Source organism: Mustela nivalis (genome assembly GCF_964662115.1).
Source record: "Mustela nivalis genome assembly, chromosome: 1".
Classification (NCBI taxonomy): domain Eukaryota; kingdom Metazoa; phylum Chordata; class Mammalia; order Carnivora; family Mustelidae; genus Mustela; species Mustela nivalis.
In genome coordinates, this window is record NC_139020.1 from 127,375,191 (window position 1) to 127,393,121 (window position 17,931).

Here is a 17,931-nt window from a genome sequence, read left to right on the forward strand (position 1 = left end):
ACTGGGAGAAAAGCCAAAGACACAGTTTGGGAAGACCCCCTGCATAATACAGGAATGGAGAAAACATTAATTATGTAATAAAAAGTGATTAGGCAAACTATTCCCTATTTGCTATACCCTGTAGTTTTGTGCTGCCAAGTAATGATTTGTTCAGACTAAAATGGTTCTCTTTCCTGCACCATGAAAAATAACCATTTCCTCCATTTGCGGGGTAATTTTTTTTTTTTGTGGCTTTTGGTTTGGTTTGGTTCAATTTGATTTGTGAATCTGTTGTCATCTGAAAAACTGTCGTATGGAAGACAACTCAGGTGCTTCTCAAAAGAAGTCTGACAGGAGGAGGGGTAAGATGGCAGAAGAGTGGGAGACTCCATTTCAACCAGTCCCCTGAATTTAGCAGGATATCTACCAAGCCAGTCTGAACACCCATGAAATCAGCCTGACATGTAAGATTATATGTTTGGATCTCTATGGGGGCAGATCTTTAGTCCAGAGGTACAAAGGAGGGGGTTGTGGTTGCATAGACAGATATCAGAGGATAAACCAAAAGAGGAGCAGGCCACCAGAAGCTACACACTAGAAAGTAAAATAATACCCCAGGGCAAAAGCGTCCCATGCCTGGAGACCAGGGATAGCTTAGAGAGGGTTGGAGGTGGGGGAACCAGAAGCACCTGATAACAGCACTCCAACAGAATCTGAGAGCTTAGGGACAAATGCAGGGACCAGGGTGGTCACTTGTGCAGACCTGTGCCTGTACACTTGGGGGTCTGGCCGCTGCTACAGCCATTGTCACCACTGTCCATACACACCCAGAATGGGATCACTCATGGTTTCCGTACCACAGGGGGGCGGGGGCAAGTGGGGGCCTGGGTCAACTGCTGAGAGGATTACTAGGGGTGTGCACTGCCTGTGGGAAGCTGTGGTGTTCACAGAGGGAGACTGTTCTGGAGGGTTCTGAGAGAAGCAGACTGTGGCTCTCTCCTCTGGGGCAGAGGTCTGGGTGCAGACTTTTTCCTTTGCCCTGATGCTTCGAAAAGGCACAAAAAACTACCAGAGAACAAAAGCCCCAAAACCAGTTTCCATGGAGCCCATCCCCTTGACACAGAGCAGGGCAACATTGCCCAAGTAGGACTGACTGAAAAACAGTATGGCAGGCCTCTCCCCCAGGAGACAAGCTGGAAGAACAAGAGGATGACAACCTGAAGGTCCCCACAAAACTGTAAAACCCCAGCACCGGGGAAAAGAGTATACTGAATTCCTTGTGTTGCCTCACGACCTGTGTATTTCTTAGACACAACTTTTTCTATTCTTGTTCATGTTTCTTCTTTGTTCTTTTTTCTTTGTACTCCCTTAGCATTTCAACAAGATGTTTAATACAACATATTCCATAGTAACTTTTTAAATTCTAGTGTTTCATACATACACTTTTTTCTTTTTCTTTTATATATACACAGATATAGATACATATATAAGCTTCAATGTAGTCCTTCTTTTCGTATTCAGTTATATACACACACACACACACACACACACACACACACACACACACACACCAGTTTTACTTTCTCTATAACTCTGGGAAGTAGTGTTCTCTAACAAGGAGAACAAAATGGCTCAGTGGGTTAAAGCCTCTGCCTTAAGCTCAGGTCATGATCCCAGAGTCCTGGGATTGAGCCCTGCATGGGGCTCTCTGCTCAGCAGGGAGCCTGCTTCCCCATCTCTCTCTCTCTGCCTGCCTCTCTGCCTACTTGTGATCTCTCTCTGTGTCAAATAAATAAATAAAATATTTTTAAAAAAGAGAGAACTGAAAACCCTACCTCACCCACATTAAGAGATTAAAGCCCCCCCTTACCTCGCCACCCCCTCTTTTCCCTTTTTTATTTTTTATTTTATTTCTTTTTAGCTTTATAAATCACATTCTTGGATTTCATTTTGGCTGAGTTTTTCTTGGCAGTGGCTTCCAATCACTTCAAACTTTCCCACAGTGCACCTTGCAAGGATTGTGGTTGATTTATTTTCAACTCTGCTCGTTCCCTCAACCACCCATCAACAGAATGCTAGGAGGAGGAACTCCAAACAAAGGAAAGAACCAGAGACAATGGCCTCTCTTGCAGACCTACTTTCTGACCTTTAAGGGCAGAAATGAGAGCTAATCAGGCTAAACTTAAAACTGCTATAAATGAGATCCAATCTAAGTTAGATACTCTAACAGCTAGGGTAAAGGAGGCAGAAGAATGAATTAGTGATCTAGAAGATACACTGATAGAAAGGAAGGAACAGGAGGAGGCCTGGAACAAACACCTTAAAATCCATGAAAACAGAATTAGAGAAATAAACGATGCCATGAAACATTCCAGTGTCAGAATCACTAGGATCCCTGAGTGGGTAAAAAGAGAGAGAGAGAGGACTAGAAGATATATTTGAGCAAATTGTAGCTGAGAACCTCCCTAATCTGGGGAAGGAAACAAGCATTCTTGTCCTAGAGACAAAAAGGACCCCTCCCAAGATCAAAGAGAATAGATCAATGCCCTGGCATGTAACAGTAAAATTCACAAATCTTGGAACCACAGAAACCATCTTAAGGGCAGTTAGGGGGAAGAGATTCCTTAGGTACAGAGGGAGGAACATCAGAATAACGTCAGACCTGCTCACAGAGACCTGACAAGCCAGAAAGGGCTGGTAAGATATATTCAGGGTACTAAATGAGAGGAACATGCAGCCAGCAATACTTTATCTGGCAAGACTGTCATTCAGAAAGGATGGAGAGATAAAGAGCTTCCAAGCCTGGCAGAAATTGAAAGAACATGTGACCACTAAGCTGGCCCTACAAGAAATATTAAGGGAGGTTTCTATAAAAGGAGAAAGACCCCAAGAGTGCTATAGAACAGAAATTTACAGAGACAATTTATAGAAACAAAGACATCACAGGCATCATGATGACAATAAAATCATATCTTTCAAATATCACTCTCAACATGAAACAGCCACAAAAGCAGTCAAGAGACACTGATTTTAGGATAGTGGTGATGTGTGCTTAAGGATGCAGATATGCCAGTGTTTTCTTTGTCATAGGAAGGCTAAGTCTTGGTCTGTCAGTCCAAATAGCCTTCAGAGAATGAAATATATCTGTCAGGCTTGTCAAATTTTCTTTAGAGTCACCCTACTAAGTTACTTAGAGATTTAAGCTCAATTAGGTAGTGTGTTTCTGAATCCCTAAGGAACAAGATAAAATGAATTTTAACAGGTTAGACTACTCATTTGGCTGTCTAAAGCTGCTTTGAAGTGACTCACTATTGTCTTCATTTTCAAATGAGAAAACTAAAGTGCAAAAAGTCAAATAATTTGCACAAGATCTTGCTAGAATCTAAACAATGGAAACTATATAACAACTTATTCCGTCTCCCTTCTTCCAGATCCCCTCCCTGCTGAAGCCTCTGTGTCAGACCAATGGAATGTGCCCACTTTGACCTGTGGCTATAGGTGTCCTCATTTATCTAAGAGAGATTTTTCTTTATCAAAATTTAGCAGACATGTAGAAAAGTGCACAAATCATAGGTGTAAATCTCAGCTAGTTTTTATAAAGTGAACAACTCATGTTACTACCTTCCAGATTACAGAAGAGATCAAAGGGAAAAGCACCCTAGAAGCCCCCAGACCTTCTCCCTATTGCCAAAGGAAATTATTTCTATGACCTTGACCACCATACATTACATTTGCCTGCTTTGGAATATACTATCAATGACATCATGAAACATGAACTTTTTTGTGTCTGTGTCTTTTGTCAAACATCTGTGAAATGTTACTTCTTATTGACATAATTTATTATTGTGACCATATACCACCATATAGTCCTCTATTTTACTATTGATGGGAACTTGGGTAGTTATGAGTACTACTACTCTTTACCTTCCTGGGCAGGGACTAACATTACTCTGCACATTCTTTTGGTGCTTTTCCGTAAGGATTATGCCTACAACTAGGATAGGCAGGATATGCAGCTTTAAGAGATACCGCCCAACAATTTTTCAAAGGGTTTGTGTCAATTTATACTCCCCCAGACACTGGAGAAGAGTTGCAGTTACTCCAAATTTTTGTCCTTGTGACACTTAGAATTGCCTCTTTTTTTCTTTTTATTTTAGCTATTTGGATGAGTATATAGCAGAATCTTGGGTTTCTTCCAGCTTTATTGAGATATAACTGAAAAATAACATTGTGTAAGTTTATATATACAATGTATTGATTTGATATACATATATAGCGTGACACAGCTACCACAATAAAGTTAGTTAACACACCCAACACTTCATATAGTTACCATTTTTGTGTGTATGGTAAGAACATTTAAATCTACTCTCTTAGCAAATTTCAAGTATACAATATTCTTAACCATAGTCACCATGTTGTACATTATTATTACAAGTCAGAAAAGGTATGTTCTTTTCAAATTTGTACAGTAAAGACTGCATTTCTCCTTCATGGGGGCTGATTAAATCTTGCTCCTTGCCTGCTTCCTGGCATGTGGGTCATGAGTGTGGCTAAAAAGTGATAGTCACTAATAACAGCCTGAAGTGGACACAGGCTGTCAGATTCGAAATGGGTATTTCCATAAAAAAAAATAAGGTTATATTCACCTTCAGAGCTGAATTTGAAGATGGAAGGGGAGGGGGAAGAACAACCCTGAACTTCAGAAACAAAGGGACATTTTCCAGCAAGCAAAAAATAATTGGCTTCCTGTAGCCCCAAAGCTGCTCCAGAAAAATAGAACCACTTTACTTGTTAAATAAATGTCTAAAATGTATAGTCTTCTTTAGGATCTTCTAGTAAGTGGTTATCACTTATGACATTTGTGATCATATTCTTAAGAAAACCCATTACAACTCTTTTTAAAGTAAGTCTTTCTATATATCTATGTAGTTATTTAGTCCAAACTAAGAAGGCCAGGGCTACTCTATCTTCAGAGAACATACATCATGAAGAATGGACACCTTGTATTTAAAATATTCTTACCCGGGGCGCCTGGGTGGCTCAGTGGGTTAAAGCCTCTGCCTTCGGCTCAGGTCATGATCCCAGGGTCCTGGGATCGAGCCCCGCGTTGGGCTCTCTGCTCGGCGGGGAGCCTGCTTGCTCCTCTCTCTCTCTCTGCCTGCCTCTCTGCCTACTTGTGATCTCTGTCTGTCAAATAAATAAATAAGTTCTTTTAAAAAAAAAATATTCTTACCCAACTTCCCTGCCCACAGCATCTGTGCTCGTTTCTTGTTTCACCTTAGTACTCGTCCAGGCTTTAAACTCCTCCCCTTCACCAATTCCTAAAAAAAAAAAAAAAAAATCAAATATTCAATCGCAGCAAACTTTTTGTGAAGTTGTAAATTTCTTAAAGATTTGGGACATTTTGGGGAGATACTGCACAACATTCCACCACCTCTCTAAACTCTTCTTTCTCCTTTTTCCATTTTCTTCAATCTCCCCCCTTCCCTGTTCGACCTAATTCAGTATGCCCTCTATCAGTCAGGATGGGCTAAAATGTGCTTTGGTACAAAACCACCACCAAACCAGTGGTTTAATACAAACATTTATGTAGAAATGAGAACTTCACTGATGTGCTTTGATTGTAAGCACATCTAAGGACAGGATAATCTAAGCCAATATATCTTTTACAACACAGGTAGTTTTTCAGATACTGAAAATTTTATAAAATGCCATGGAGGACCTTAAAATTCCTTAAAAAAAAAAAAGGCAGCTAACTTTATTTTGGCATAATGGTTACTAGATTAGTATTTGCTTCAGAGTCATGTACGCACTTAAAAAAATGAGATGCCTGGGCCTCATCCACAGATCATTTGATTTGGTAGATTTGAGGTAGGGTTCAGGACTCTACATTTTTTAACAAGCTCCCTAGATACTTCTGTAAATGATCCAGGTATGAAAATTACCCCTCTAGTTCAGAGGTCAGCAAACTACAGCCCTCAAGCCAAACCTGCCCTGCCATCTGTTTTTGTAAATCAAGTTTAATTGGAATGCAGGCATGCCCATTCATTTATGTCTGTGTATGGCTGTTCTTGAGCTATAATGGCAGAGTTGAATAATTAAGACAGGGATCGAATGGCCCATAGAGTCAACTCTTTAGTGTCTGGTCCTTTACAGAAAAACTTTGCCAACCTCTGCTCTTGTTTTGTTTCAGGACTAATTTCCAGAGTGATGTTATTACTTGTAACGGGAAATAAGTAAGGCAATGTAGATGATCACTGCTGAGAACAACAACACCTGGACTGAATTCTTTAAAAATTTTATTTTCATATGAGAAAGAAGACTTTTTTATATATACAAATGACCAACCAAATTAATTTTTCCTGCGCTATTCTGCCCCCTAATGGCAGAAATGCTAAATCACAGATGCTTAATCAGATTAGATGTTCCCCGTTGTTAATTAATTCCTGAAATCAGAGTCATCTGTACAGCAAGGGACTTCAGGAACCAGAAGGCTAAATGGCCTGCGAGAAGGTTGGCAGTTTTTTTTTTAAGATTTTATTTATTTATATGACAGATAGAGATCACAAGTAGGCTGAGGGGCAGGCAGAGAGAGAGAGGAGGAAGCAGGCTCCCCGCAGAGCAGAGAGCCCGATGTGGGGCTCGATCCCGGAACCCTGGGATCATGACCGGAGCTGAAGGCAGAGGTTTAACCCACTGAGCCACCCCGGTGCCCCAAGTTGGCAGTTTTAATGAGAATTAGAATCCCTTCTTTCTGTAAAGTTGCTTTCTCTCCAAACGTTATTACTCCACATAGCATTTCAAATTGCTTTTGTGGGAGGGACATATTAGCCATTTATGAAGCCACGTCTACCTCTAAAAGTGAAGCACAATACTATTAATACGTTCAAAATCACATGTGCACTCACTATGATGAACTGGGATGAAAGGAAAGAAAGCATTGATAGGAATCTAGATGTATGCAAACATATGCCAAGACGGTTACCAAGGGTGACTGCACACATGTAGGCAATAATGAGACAGCAGAGGATGAAACCACTAGTTTTCCCCCTTGACTACTGATTAAAATCCTCTGAGGAGCTTTTAAAAAATAATGATGGCCATATCCCCATCCCTGGAGATTTTGATCTAATTGTTCCGGGGAGAGGCCCAGGCAGCAGTATTTTTTTCTTCTTCTTCTTTTTTTAAGGTCTCCAAGTGATTGTAATGTGTAACCAAGGTTAAGGATCATTATTCTATAGCAGTGTTTCTCACATTTTAAGGTATATTCAAACCACATGGGGAATATTTTTTTTTATTTAATTTTATTTATTTATTTATTTGAGAGTAAGAGAGAACACAAGTAGGGGGAGAAGCAGGCAGAAGGAGAGGGAGAAGCAGTCTCCCTGCTAAGCAAGGAGCCACATTGACCCAACCTGAAGGCAGATGCTTAACCGGCTGAGCCACCCAGGCACCCTTCCTGGGGAGTCTTCTTAATCTGAGCATTGTGACTCAGTCCATCTGTGATAGCACCTGAGAATCTGACTCCTGCCAAGCTTTAAGGTGATGCCGATGCTGCTGTCCATACAACACACGTTCAGTAGCAAGGAATCAGATCATCCACAGACACAATTTTTATGCAGTTTCACTGGTTCTAAGATCATTACGTATATAAGTGTCACCTGGGAGCTAATGAAACATGCAAACTTGCAAGCTCTAGTCTGAAATTAAAATTCAGTGGATCTTAGTTTTTAACAAGTGTTTCAAGTCATTCTGAGATTCATAGTCTAAGAACCAAGTATACACCAACTGCCAAAAATGCTATTTATTCTACAAATCACATTTTTAAAAAGATTTTATTTATTTATTTGACAGATCACAAGTAGGCAGAGAGGCAGGCAGAGAGAGAGGTGGGGAAGCAGCCTCCCCGCTGAGCAGGGAGCCAGATATGGGGCTCTATCCCAGGACCCTGGGATCATGACCCGAGCTGAAGGCAGAGGCTTTAACCCACTGAGCCACCCAGGCACCCCTACAAATCACATTTTTTAAAGGTGGCATTAATTTCAAGAACTACTTTAATAGCCAAATGTGGGGAAATTTTTCTCTTCTTCCAAGTGTAAGAAATTACTCCCAAATTCAGTGGCTTAAACTAACAACTTTATTATATCTCATGATTTTGTGGATCAGGAATTTGAGTAGAGATCATTGGAATAACTCACCTGCTCTCCCTGTCACTAACCGGAGTCACTCTCTAGTATGGAGAGTCCAACCAAGATGGCTTCAGTTCATGTGCCCTGGCTGGAAGGCTGAGTCCTACTGGGACTGTTGCCTAGAATGTCCACACATAACCTCTCCAGTCTGGTAATCTCAGGTGAGGTAGGTGAGGTAGGTCTCCTTATACAGCAACTCCAGGATCCAAGAGAGAGTGTTCCAAGACACAGGAAGAGGAAACTGCCATTCTCTCAAGTCCTGGGCTCAGAACCCGACACGGTGTCATTTCTGCCATAGTCTACTGGTTAAAGCAGTCACTGAGCCCAACCAGATTCAAGGGGAGGAGTCATAAACAGGCTGGAGTCATGGATGTGCGACACTTAAAGAACCGCAAGGGCTCAACACAAAAGGACCCCAGACTTCGTTTAATTTTGTTGCCATCTTGAAATTCTTTATCATTTTTTAATAAAGTGCACTACAGAGGTGTCTGGGTGGATCAGGGGGTTAAAGCCTCTGCCTGTGGATCAAGTCACGATCCCAGGTACTGGGATCAACAACAAAAACAACAAAAAAATAAAGTACACTACATTTTCATTTTACACTAGATCCCACAAATTGTATATCCCATCCTCGTCATAAATTTCACCTTTCATTTAAAGTAGTGTTAAAAAAAAATTGTAGCCATTCTTAATTAGCCACAACCTATCTGCCAGAGACTTTATTCCTCACCATATTTCTGTATTCAAAGCTATCCTTTCAAAATGCAGCTTGTGGTAGGTGCATTAAATTCAGCATAAAGAAGGGAAACAAATTATTAGGTTGGAAATTAGACTAAACATTAGACTAAATTCTGTGATGTTTAGGATTAGGAAATACGTTGAAAACCAACCACACCATTATCCTGAGTAACTGCCAGCACTCTAGATTGGATCACCTCTGGGCTCACCCAGTTGGGTCACTTAACCATGAAGCAACAGTTATTCAAGGTTAGTATGCAAGGTGAACTTACACATAGTGTTCCTGATGGAACGGCAGTTAGTAATCACTATGTAGGGAAAACCCTCCACGATCTCAGCAAACCTGGATTTGTGTTTCGGGGCAACTGAAACAGCGAGTTAAAGTTTACTAAGGGGCTCAGTCAGGTTAGCATCTGCCTTCAGCTCAGGTCATGATCCCAGGGTCCTGGGATCACATCATGCATTGGGCTCCTTACTTAGCAGGGAACCTGCTTCTCCCTCTACGTGCAGTGCGCTCACACACTCTATCCCTCTCTCTCTCTCTCTGACAAATAAATAAAAAATCTTTTTAAAAAAAATAACGGTTATTACAGAAGGCGGTGACAATTCACATGCTTCTTGAGAACTGGGCTGTATTTAGTATCTCTTTGGGTCATCAGTCATTCGTTTTTTGAAACATATTTTTAGCAGGAGTTCAATAAGGGTAGCTGGGATGAGTCTAAGCAACAAGTAGCATAATAACAATAACAAAAACTACCAAAAAACAGGATTGATAGACACAATAATGGAGGACAAGATCAGGAAAAAGTTAAGTACAGTATTTTGCAAATAGGAAGCAAGGATTATTGAATTCAAACTACTGATGTGATAAACGCAACAGGTCTAATTATCCAGGGAAATTTTCTTAGATAAAAAAGGTAGATGTTGAAAGAGATGTGGGTTGACAGGCAGTACTGAAAGGAAATAGAAACTATATTGGAATGAGGAGAAAATCAGCTTGACTAGAATGGAGTAACATGAGTAGAGGGATGTCTGAGTAGATGAGAAGTGGGGAAAAGAGAGACTCATTGCTTTGGGGCCCTCAGTACCAGGTTGCAGTATCTGAATTTACTCCACAAAGTGTGGGAAGTTTACTTCGTTACTGGTTTAGAGGGAATGGGTGATGGCTTTTTATTTTATTATGCAAGCATAATAACAGAAGTCTTTAGCTGAGACACATTCTAAAGGAGGTGCAAGATTAAGAAGCAGGGTACCTGGGTCACTCAGTTGGTTAAGCGACTACCTTTAGCTCAGGTCATGACCCTGGGTTCCTGGGATCGAGTCCCATATCAGACTTCCCCTATTCTGCAGGGAGCCTGCTTCTCCCTTTTCCTCTTCCTGATACTCCTCCTATTTGTGTGCTCTCTCTCTCTCTCTCTGTCAAATAAATAAATAGAATCTTTAAAAAAAAAATCTTTTAAAAAAAAAATAGAATTTTGCAAAGGAGGTGGTCAGAAGCCTGGTGGATAATCCTTAAAACACTGATCCACATTGAGGGTACAAGAATTGGAAGAGATCGGGAGGTTTTATTTTTTTTTTAAGATTTATATATATATTTTTAAGATTTATATATTTATATATTTGCACTGTGTGCAAGTGCGCAGGGGAGGGGCAGAGAGAGAGGGAAATAAGCAGACCCCCCCTAAGTGAGAAACGTGACCAGGGGTTCCATCTCAGGACCCTGAAATCATGACCTCAGCAAAAATCAAGAGTTGGACACTTAAGCGACTGAGCCACCTAGGTGCCCCCAGAAGGGACTTTAAAAGAGAGAGAGTTCCTGAGATACTGTGATGGTGGGAATGTTTTCCTTAATCTCAGGAGACAACCTGAAGACTTAATCTATGTCTCCTGGAGTTTGAAGAATGTAAGGGCTTGATGTCTGATTCCCTCTTGATGAAAATCTAAAGGGTAAGAGAAAGGATGATGGAGATTGGCCTGCATTCCCAGAGTTCTTCAAAGCAAAGACTGTTAGATGTTGTGATGACTGAAAGATTTGTCCCTCCAGCCACTGGAAGTGATGTCAGCAAACAGCCCTCAGCTGTCAAGCCTCCATGGGGACTGCTTTGGCTGAAGAGAGCTAGCTGATGACTTGCTGGAATGAGGGTAAAAAGCCCCAGCCCTACACCCCAATTTAGGACAACTCTGCAGCATCATCCCAGCTTCAAAACTCCTGAAGATTGACTGAGGCCTCCACTGAGACTGCAGCAAAGCTCAACTTCTGCTGCTATACAAACGTGCTTCTTTTCTTTCCCACAGGTGTTGATCCCAAGGGCACTCCCTAATAAACATCTTGCATGGTTATCTCCATCTCCATCTTCCCAGGGAACCTGAACTGTAATACCTGTAGATCAGATGTAGGTCTCATGGGCAAGTGAGCTAGTGGATTTTCTTGAACCTGAACACACATGAGCAGAGAAGATGGTTAATGTATCACTGGATTCCTTACCCCTGAGGCGGGAAGGATCAACAGCTTGAATAGAGCCGTACCAGCCTGGGTCAAGGGAAATGAAGATCAAGGGTCTTCAATTATGAGAGGAAGAAGGGTCTTTGGAGAACTTAGAAAAGTACCTCTGGGGAGAAAAAAAGGCCAACGATAGCAGTTTACCAAGTCCAAAGAGCACCAACACCCAGCTCACAGGAGTGTCAATCAAATAAAGCCCTTCCGGTCCCCTCTCCCAGGCCTCCAAACCTGGAGAGCCTGGTAGCCCAAATTAGCCGGTTGCAGGCCCAAGAACACAAGATGATGGGCAGGAAATGAATGGTAGGAAATGAATGGTAAGAGAAGATGTCAATGCTACTCCTCTGACTTTAAAGTCTAAAACAGTTTCCCCATCTTTTAAATGTTTTCATATCACCTAAAGCCCAGCCTTACCCCAAATAACTGTAATACTCTTTCCTTTATTTGGTGAGATGTCCCACAGTTCCCCTGATGTGTGGCCTCCGGAGTCCACTGTCACAAAAAGTCAAAAAACCTCACCTTGTCTAAAGAGTGTCCCTGGTGGTCTCAGGCTGTAGAGTCTAAAAAAGCTTTTTCTTATCTGGTATTAGGTCTTAATGGTCATTCCAACTACTTGCAAACTGGGAGACACCTAGCGGGAGGCACACACCAAGCGCTCTGTTTCTCAGCTTTCTCAACTGCCCTCGGAAAAGAGCTGTGGGTCAGGGGTAGCAGCAGGACAGACATAAAAAACGCCAAGGTGGAGCAAGCCGGGACCCAGGCCGGCGCTCACTGCGAAGAACGTGCCCGTGAGGGGGCCTCTGGCTGGAAAGAACCGGCTGAGAAAATCCGCGCGCACGGTGGCCCCTACCCCAGAACGTAGAGCAGCCGCCCCACACACGCGACCGCCTCTTGCTAGCTCGGCCCCACCTCGCCGGGTCCATCCCGCCCCTCCTACCCTGAGCTCTGCGTCTCTTGCCGCTCGCCCCGCCCACCTTGCGCTCCGCCCCCCCACGGCGTAATACTGGTCCCACAGTACCACGCTGTCCCACCCCGCCTTCCTCGCGCTCTGTCCCGCCCCGTCGTCCCGCCCCGCCCCACCCATTCCGCCCCGCCTACCTTGTATTCTGTCCCTCCCCGTCTTGCTGCCCCGCCCCATCCATCCAACCCCGCCCACCTTGCGCTCTGTCCCGCCCCTTCCTGCGGCCCCGCCCGGCGTACCGCCCTGCCCGGTCCTGCTGCTTCAAATCATCCCGCTCGCCCCGCCCGCCCACCACGCTCCGCCCCTTCTTGCTGCCCCGCCCCGTCTCATTTGTAGCGGTCCGCCCCCTCCCGGTACCCCGCTGGCTAGAAGTGGCGGTCACCGGCGTAATGGGGACCGCCTCGTCGCTCGTGAGTCCCGCGGGCGGGGAGGTGATCGAGGACACTTACGGGGCGGGCGGCGGCGAGGCCTGCGAGATTCCGGTGGAGGTGAAGCCCAAGGCCCGCCTGCTGCGCAGCTCGTTCCGCCGTGGCGCTGCAGCGGCGGCGGCGGGGGCAGGGCCCGGGTCGCTGCCCCGCGGGGCGGGTGGCGGCGGGCTGCTGGGGGCTAGCTTTAAGTCTACCGGTTCGTCGGTGCCCGAGCTGGAATACGCAGCGGCTGAGTACGAGCGGCTGAAGAAGGAATACGAGATCTTCCGGGTCAGCAAGAATCAAGAGTTGTTGTCCATGGGCCGCCGCGAGGCCAAGCTGGACACGGAGAACAAGCGGCTGCGGGCCGAGCTGCAGGTAACGCCGGGCCTGGGTGTGCGGCTGGGGCAGCCGAGACGTGGAGAAGCTGAGAGTCGGAAAGGCCAGCGCACACCCGCGCACTGCCGGGCTGGACTCTGGACGCCTGACTCAGTCCTTCGTCCATCCTGTCCCCTCTCCAAACCAAGTAGTTTTGGAAAGTTGAATAGAAACCGCTCTGCACTTTAATTTGAGGGGACATACTCTTGGTGTCTAAACTGATTCCTTGACTAACCCCGCCCCTCTTCTATTTCTGGTTCATTCATTCACACACCTTGAAGCAATTGGCCTGAAAGTGCCCTGAAGTAGCACATGCCAGTCTGCAGGGGACTCCAGGGAAGTAGGTCAACCCAGAGCACACGGACGCACAAAGACTGTGGTGACATATGTCGACTTTCCCTAGGAGTTTTTTTGTTTTGCTTTGTTTTAAATATTTTATTTATTTATTTGAGAGAAAGACAGTGAGAGAGAGCATGAGCGAGGAGAAGGTCAGAGGGAGAAGCAGACTCCCCGTGGAGCTGGGAGCCTGATGCGGGACTCGATCCCGGGACTCCGGGATCATGACTCCGGGATCATGACCTGAGCCGAAGGCAGTTGTCCAACCAACTGAGCCACTCAGGCGTCCCTCCCTAGGAGTTTTTAACTCCACTTCCCGCGCCCTCCCCCCTCTTAAATTTTACAGACCTCTCAGTTTCTTTGCGTGAAGCTTTTGAGTTTTAATGGTCTTGAAGTGAATTTTTATGGAAGCCTGATTTTCACCATTTTAACAAGCTGTGGTTGAAAACATTCCCTAGCCGAAATCAAATTCCCTTAATCCATTTGATTAATTTACTCAAAAAACAAGTATTGCGTGGGCTCCCTGTAGTAGATGTATTTTGACTCATCAAAATAGTATATAAAGCAAAAGATTGCTTTTCTATGACTTGTAAGACTTTGTGCCATCAGTTTTGGGCCTCTCCGGGGGTTGTGATTTTACTGTTTTGTTTTTTTAAACTGTGGAAGAGACACTCCAGGTGTTCCTGGGCTCATCACAGTAGGAAATGAATAAATATCTCAGACTGATTTTTCTGATAGGAAGAGCCTTCTTCCTTCTAGACTTGGCATTCTAGTCACCCCCTTCCCCACTAGCTGTTGTATTATAAGCACTGTTATCTGGGAAGAACTTATCAGTAGTCTACCTTTTGTCTTAACCAGTTTTCTTACTGGTCAGTCTTGATGCATTTGCATGTGTAAAATGGACCTTTTGCATTTCAGGTACCTGATTTCATGCACCCAAGCCATTATCCAGCAGTCACTGCACTTTATGGGGATAAAAAAGAAGGCTGAATCAACCAGGGCTTAGAGCAGTTAAGGGCTGAAAAATGTCACAATATCGGGTTCCGCCTATTGCCTTATGTAGTAGTTTTGAAAGTTAAGTGAAAACCTCATTGCATTTTAATTTAAGGGGACATACTCTCTTGGGGCCTAAATTGATTTCTTAACTAACTTACCCCTTTTTTTATGTAGCCCTTTTGATTCTCACATACTAGACATTTAAAAAACTCTTCTGAATGTATTTAACCCATTTGGTCATTTAACGGAGGCCTTCAATTTATCTGGTACCAACAGGTCTCTGGGGATAGCAAAATGAAAAAGGCATGGAGCCAAGGACTGCATGGTCATGCAGAATTAATCATCCTTCAAGTTAAGCCCTGTAAATTATACTTTTTGTTCTGTTACAGACCGGAAAAACTGAGGCATAGGAAGATTAAGAATTTGGCACAGTATTTCAAAGAAAAAGTACTGATTTCCATTAAAAGTTCATTGTTGAAATATCATTGTTTACTACAGTTCAAGTATATTTGCATTTTTTTATTCCATGTTTGAATAAAATGGCAATATGTAGTTCTTGATAATGTAAAATAGTAATTAGATTGTTACAGTTCTGGTATGTATAATATGGAGGTAGGATAATGTGAAATTTGGGAGGAATACTGTTTTTGTTAGAAGTAACAAGGTCTATTATTTCAGGCCCTTCAAAAAACTTACCAAAAAATACTTCGGGAAAAGGAAAGTGCTTTAGAAGCAAAATACCAAGCGATGGAGAGGGCAGCGACATTTGAACATGACAGAGACAAAGTGAAAAGGCAATTCAAGGTAAAGTCCTTACATTGTTACCCCCAAAGTGACATAGAATAAAAACAGCACATTTTAAAAGTTTATATGATGCTGTGTAAGTAAATACACGTGAATGATGTAGGCATCCTGAAGATTCTAAGAACCAGAGTAGAGCATTTTTGAGTGGACCTGGTAAACTTGAGATCACTTCAAGAAAAAGTAAAAAAAGAAATGAGCATTACAAATGGAATTTTGGGGGAAAAGGAAAGTATTTCCATATGGGGGGAAAGGCATTTGGAAATAGTTGGAGGTATTTTGTATGGGAAGGCATTACTGGCATCTAGTGGGAAGGGGACAAATTTGCTAAATATTAGCAGTGCACAAGAGAGCCCCACACCACAGAGAGGACTCCTGCCCAAATTCCAGTGGGTTCCAGTTATAAAAAAGATCAGGATCACATGAATATTGGTTTTATGAGTGAAACACTTTTCTGTTAAGTTGATGACACCTTTTGATGATGGAAAAGCTTTCAAAATTGATCTTTGTCTTTTAAAGATTTTTAGGGAGACCAAGGAAAATGAAATTCAGGACTTACTGAGAGCTAAGCGAGAGTTGGAAAGCAAACTTCAGAGGCTCCAGGCTCAGGGGATCCAAGTATTTGATCCTGGAGAATCTGATTCAGATGACAACTGTACAGATGTTACTGGTATATTTACTTCATTGTATAATATTTTGAGCCTTCAGTATAGGTATAATGATATCATACAGCCAACTCTGAATCTTTTTATAAGTTAAACTGGTTGCTTTTACAAATAGAGTTCCCTCTTTCTCAGCTGTTGTAACAGCAATTTTCCCTAAAGTCCATGACACTGTTAGGGCTAGGTTTCCTTCTTTCTTGCTACTCTGCCAAACTCACCCCATAGCTTTTCTCTTTCTGGTGCAAGACCGCTCCTCCAGGTCTCACCACGACATCTACATTTTAGCTAAGGGAAGAGGGAAGGGAATTCATTCTTCTCCCTGAAAGCACAATACGAAAGGTATACAGATTACTCCCCAAACCCCATGGGCCAACGACAAGTAGGAAGATTGGAAAGTGTAAACATTAGTAGGAGAATGATGTATCCACCTAAAGTTTAAAATTCTGCTACTAAAAGAAGAAGGGGAGGATGGGTTATTGGAGAACAGTTCATCATCTCTGTCACCTTGTTTTTCCACATATTGATATATTCTTTGCAACCATCCACTAGAATATCTGCATGATATTCCGCTGAGTGGCTTCTGGTAGTTTTGTAAGCAACTCAAAAAGTTTTTATTTTATAATTAAACATGTATAATATGTTTTTTCTAGAAATAAAGAAAAGCCTGGAGTCCTGAATCGAAAGGGTCTACCATGTTCCAAGAAAATAATAATAAACTGTGATTGATATTGAAAAAATGAAAAAAATTCTATTATAAATGCAATGGAAAAATGCAGTTGCTCTCTCATTTATGGGAAACTGCGTTTTATTTTATTTATTTATTTTTGAGAGACATGTGAGTGGGGTTGGTGGGGAGAAGGGGAGTTACGTGTAGATGAGAGAGAGAGAATCTTAAGCAAGCACCATGCTCAGCAGGGAGCCCAACTCAAGGCTCCATCTCATGACCCTAAGATGATGATCTAAGCCAAAATCAAGAGTCCAGTGCTTAACAGACTGAGCCACCCAGGTGCCCCATGCATTTTATTTTATAAACTGATTTTGGACTAAAATATAGCAACTGATAATTGCCTCTTAATATGCATTTTAGAGCCACTGGGATCTGACCAGCATCCAAGGACTTTTATTACTAACTTTTAAGAGGAAAAAAAATGAAGTGATTCTTACTGGCTTTGAGGATGCTGTTCTGCCCCCACATTAACCATTAGTAATGGTTATTTCAGGGCTGACATATGTTAAAATGTACAGTGTTTCAAAACCATTATATTGTAATTGACTTGGCAAGTTAATAAGAACAAATTAATACTTCCTCCTAGGTCTTTCTTCATATTTTGATTTAAACCTGACGAAAGAATGCTTAAGGGAATATCTATCACTCATTTCACATTCAGAGACCTGCAAATAATAATCTTATTTTTGCCAGATATTGAGCCCATTACTAGTATAACTCATATTTAGTCAAGAATGCCATGTAGATATTCTGTCAAATGTAATTTATTTAAAAGAAAAAAAAAAATCAAAGAGCTCCTGGGTGTCTCATTCTGTTAAGCATCTGACTGTTGATTTCAGCTCAGGTCATTATCTCAGGGTCCTGGGATCAAGCGCCATCCATGTAGGGCTCCGTGCTCAGCAGGAAGTCTGCTTCTCTCTCTCTCTCTCTCTCGCACTCAAATAAATAAATAATAAACCTTTTTTTAAAAAATCAAGATGTTCAAAAGTACCTATTGATTAATACATTAATTTTGTTACTCTCGGAGGTTAAGGAAGATGTACTTTTTACATCCTTAGCTTACATTCTAATGAATTACTAATCTTAATTACAGGTGTGCAAGAACTGGTCTTCCTTTGAAATTCTCTCCTTCCAATTTTATACTGACACCTAAACCATAATGTTAGAAATGTTGTTTAAAATTTTTGTATAGGGACATTTTTAACTGACTCTGTTGTTACAATTACTTTGATTATTATGATTATTATATTCTTTATT

The 17,931-nt window shown here is 42.4% G+C and overlaps 1 protein-coding gene and 1 long non-coding RNA gene across 4 annotated transcripts in view; one reads left to right on the top strand and one right to left on the bottom strand.

Annotated features, from left to right (window-relative positions):
* The window catches only part of LOC309858908, a 92,044-nt gene extending 86,747 nt beyond the window's left edge, over positions 1-5,297 (bottom strand). Inside the window, exon 1 of the long non-coding RNA XR_014308431.1 lies at positions 5,216-5,297. This is a non-coding gene — a long non-coding RNA (uncharacterized lncRNA). The remainder of the gene's footprint in view (positions 1-5,215) is intronic.
* A 7,343-nt stretch (positions 5,298-12,640) lies between these two features.
* Positions 12,641-17,931, top strand: part of NPHP3 (nephrocystin 3) — a 48,889-nt gene continuing 43,598 nt past the window's right edge. The window contains exons 1-3 of one of the 3 annotated variants that reach the window (XR_014308362.1): positions 12,641-13,152; positions 15,163-15,288; positions 15,805-15,955. Coding sequence is in view for 1 of the 3 variants with exons in the window: in XM_082719116.1 (XP_082575242.1) it covers positions 12,757-13,152; positions 15,163-15,288; positions 15,805-15,955 (673 nt within the window). In the remaining 2 variants the exon portion in view is untranslated. The remainder of the gene's footprint in view (positions 13,153-15,162; positions 15,289-15,804; positions 15,956-17,931) is intronic. The other 2 variants (XR_014308363.1, XM_082719116.1) reach the window with 2 other exon arrangements.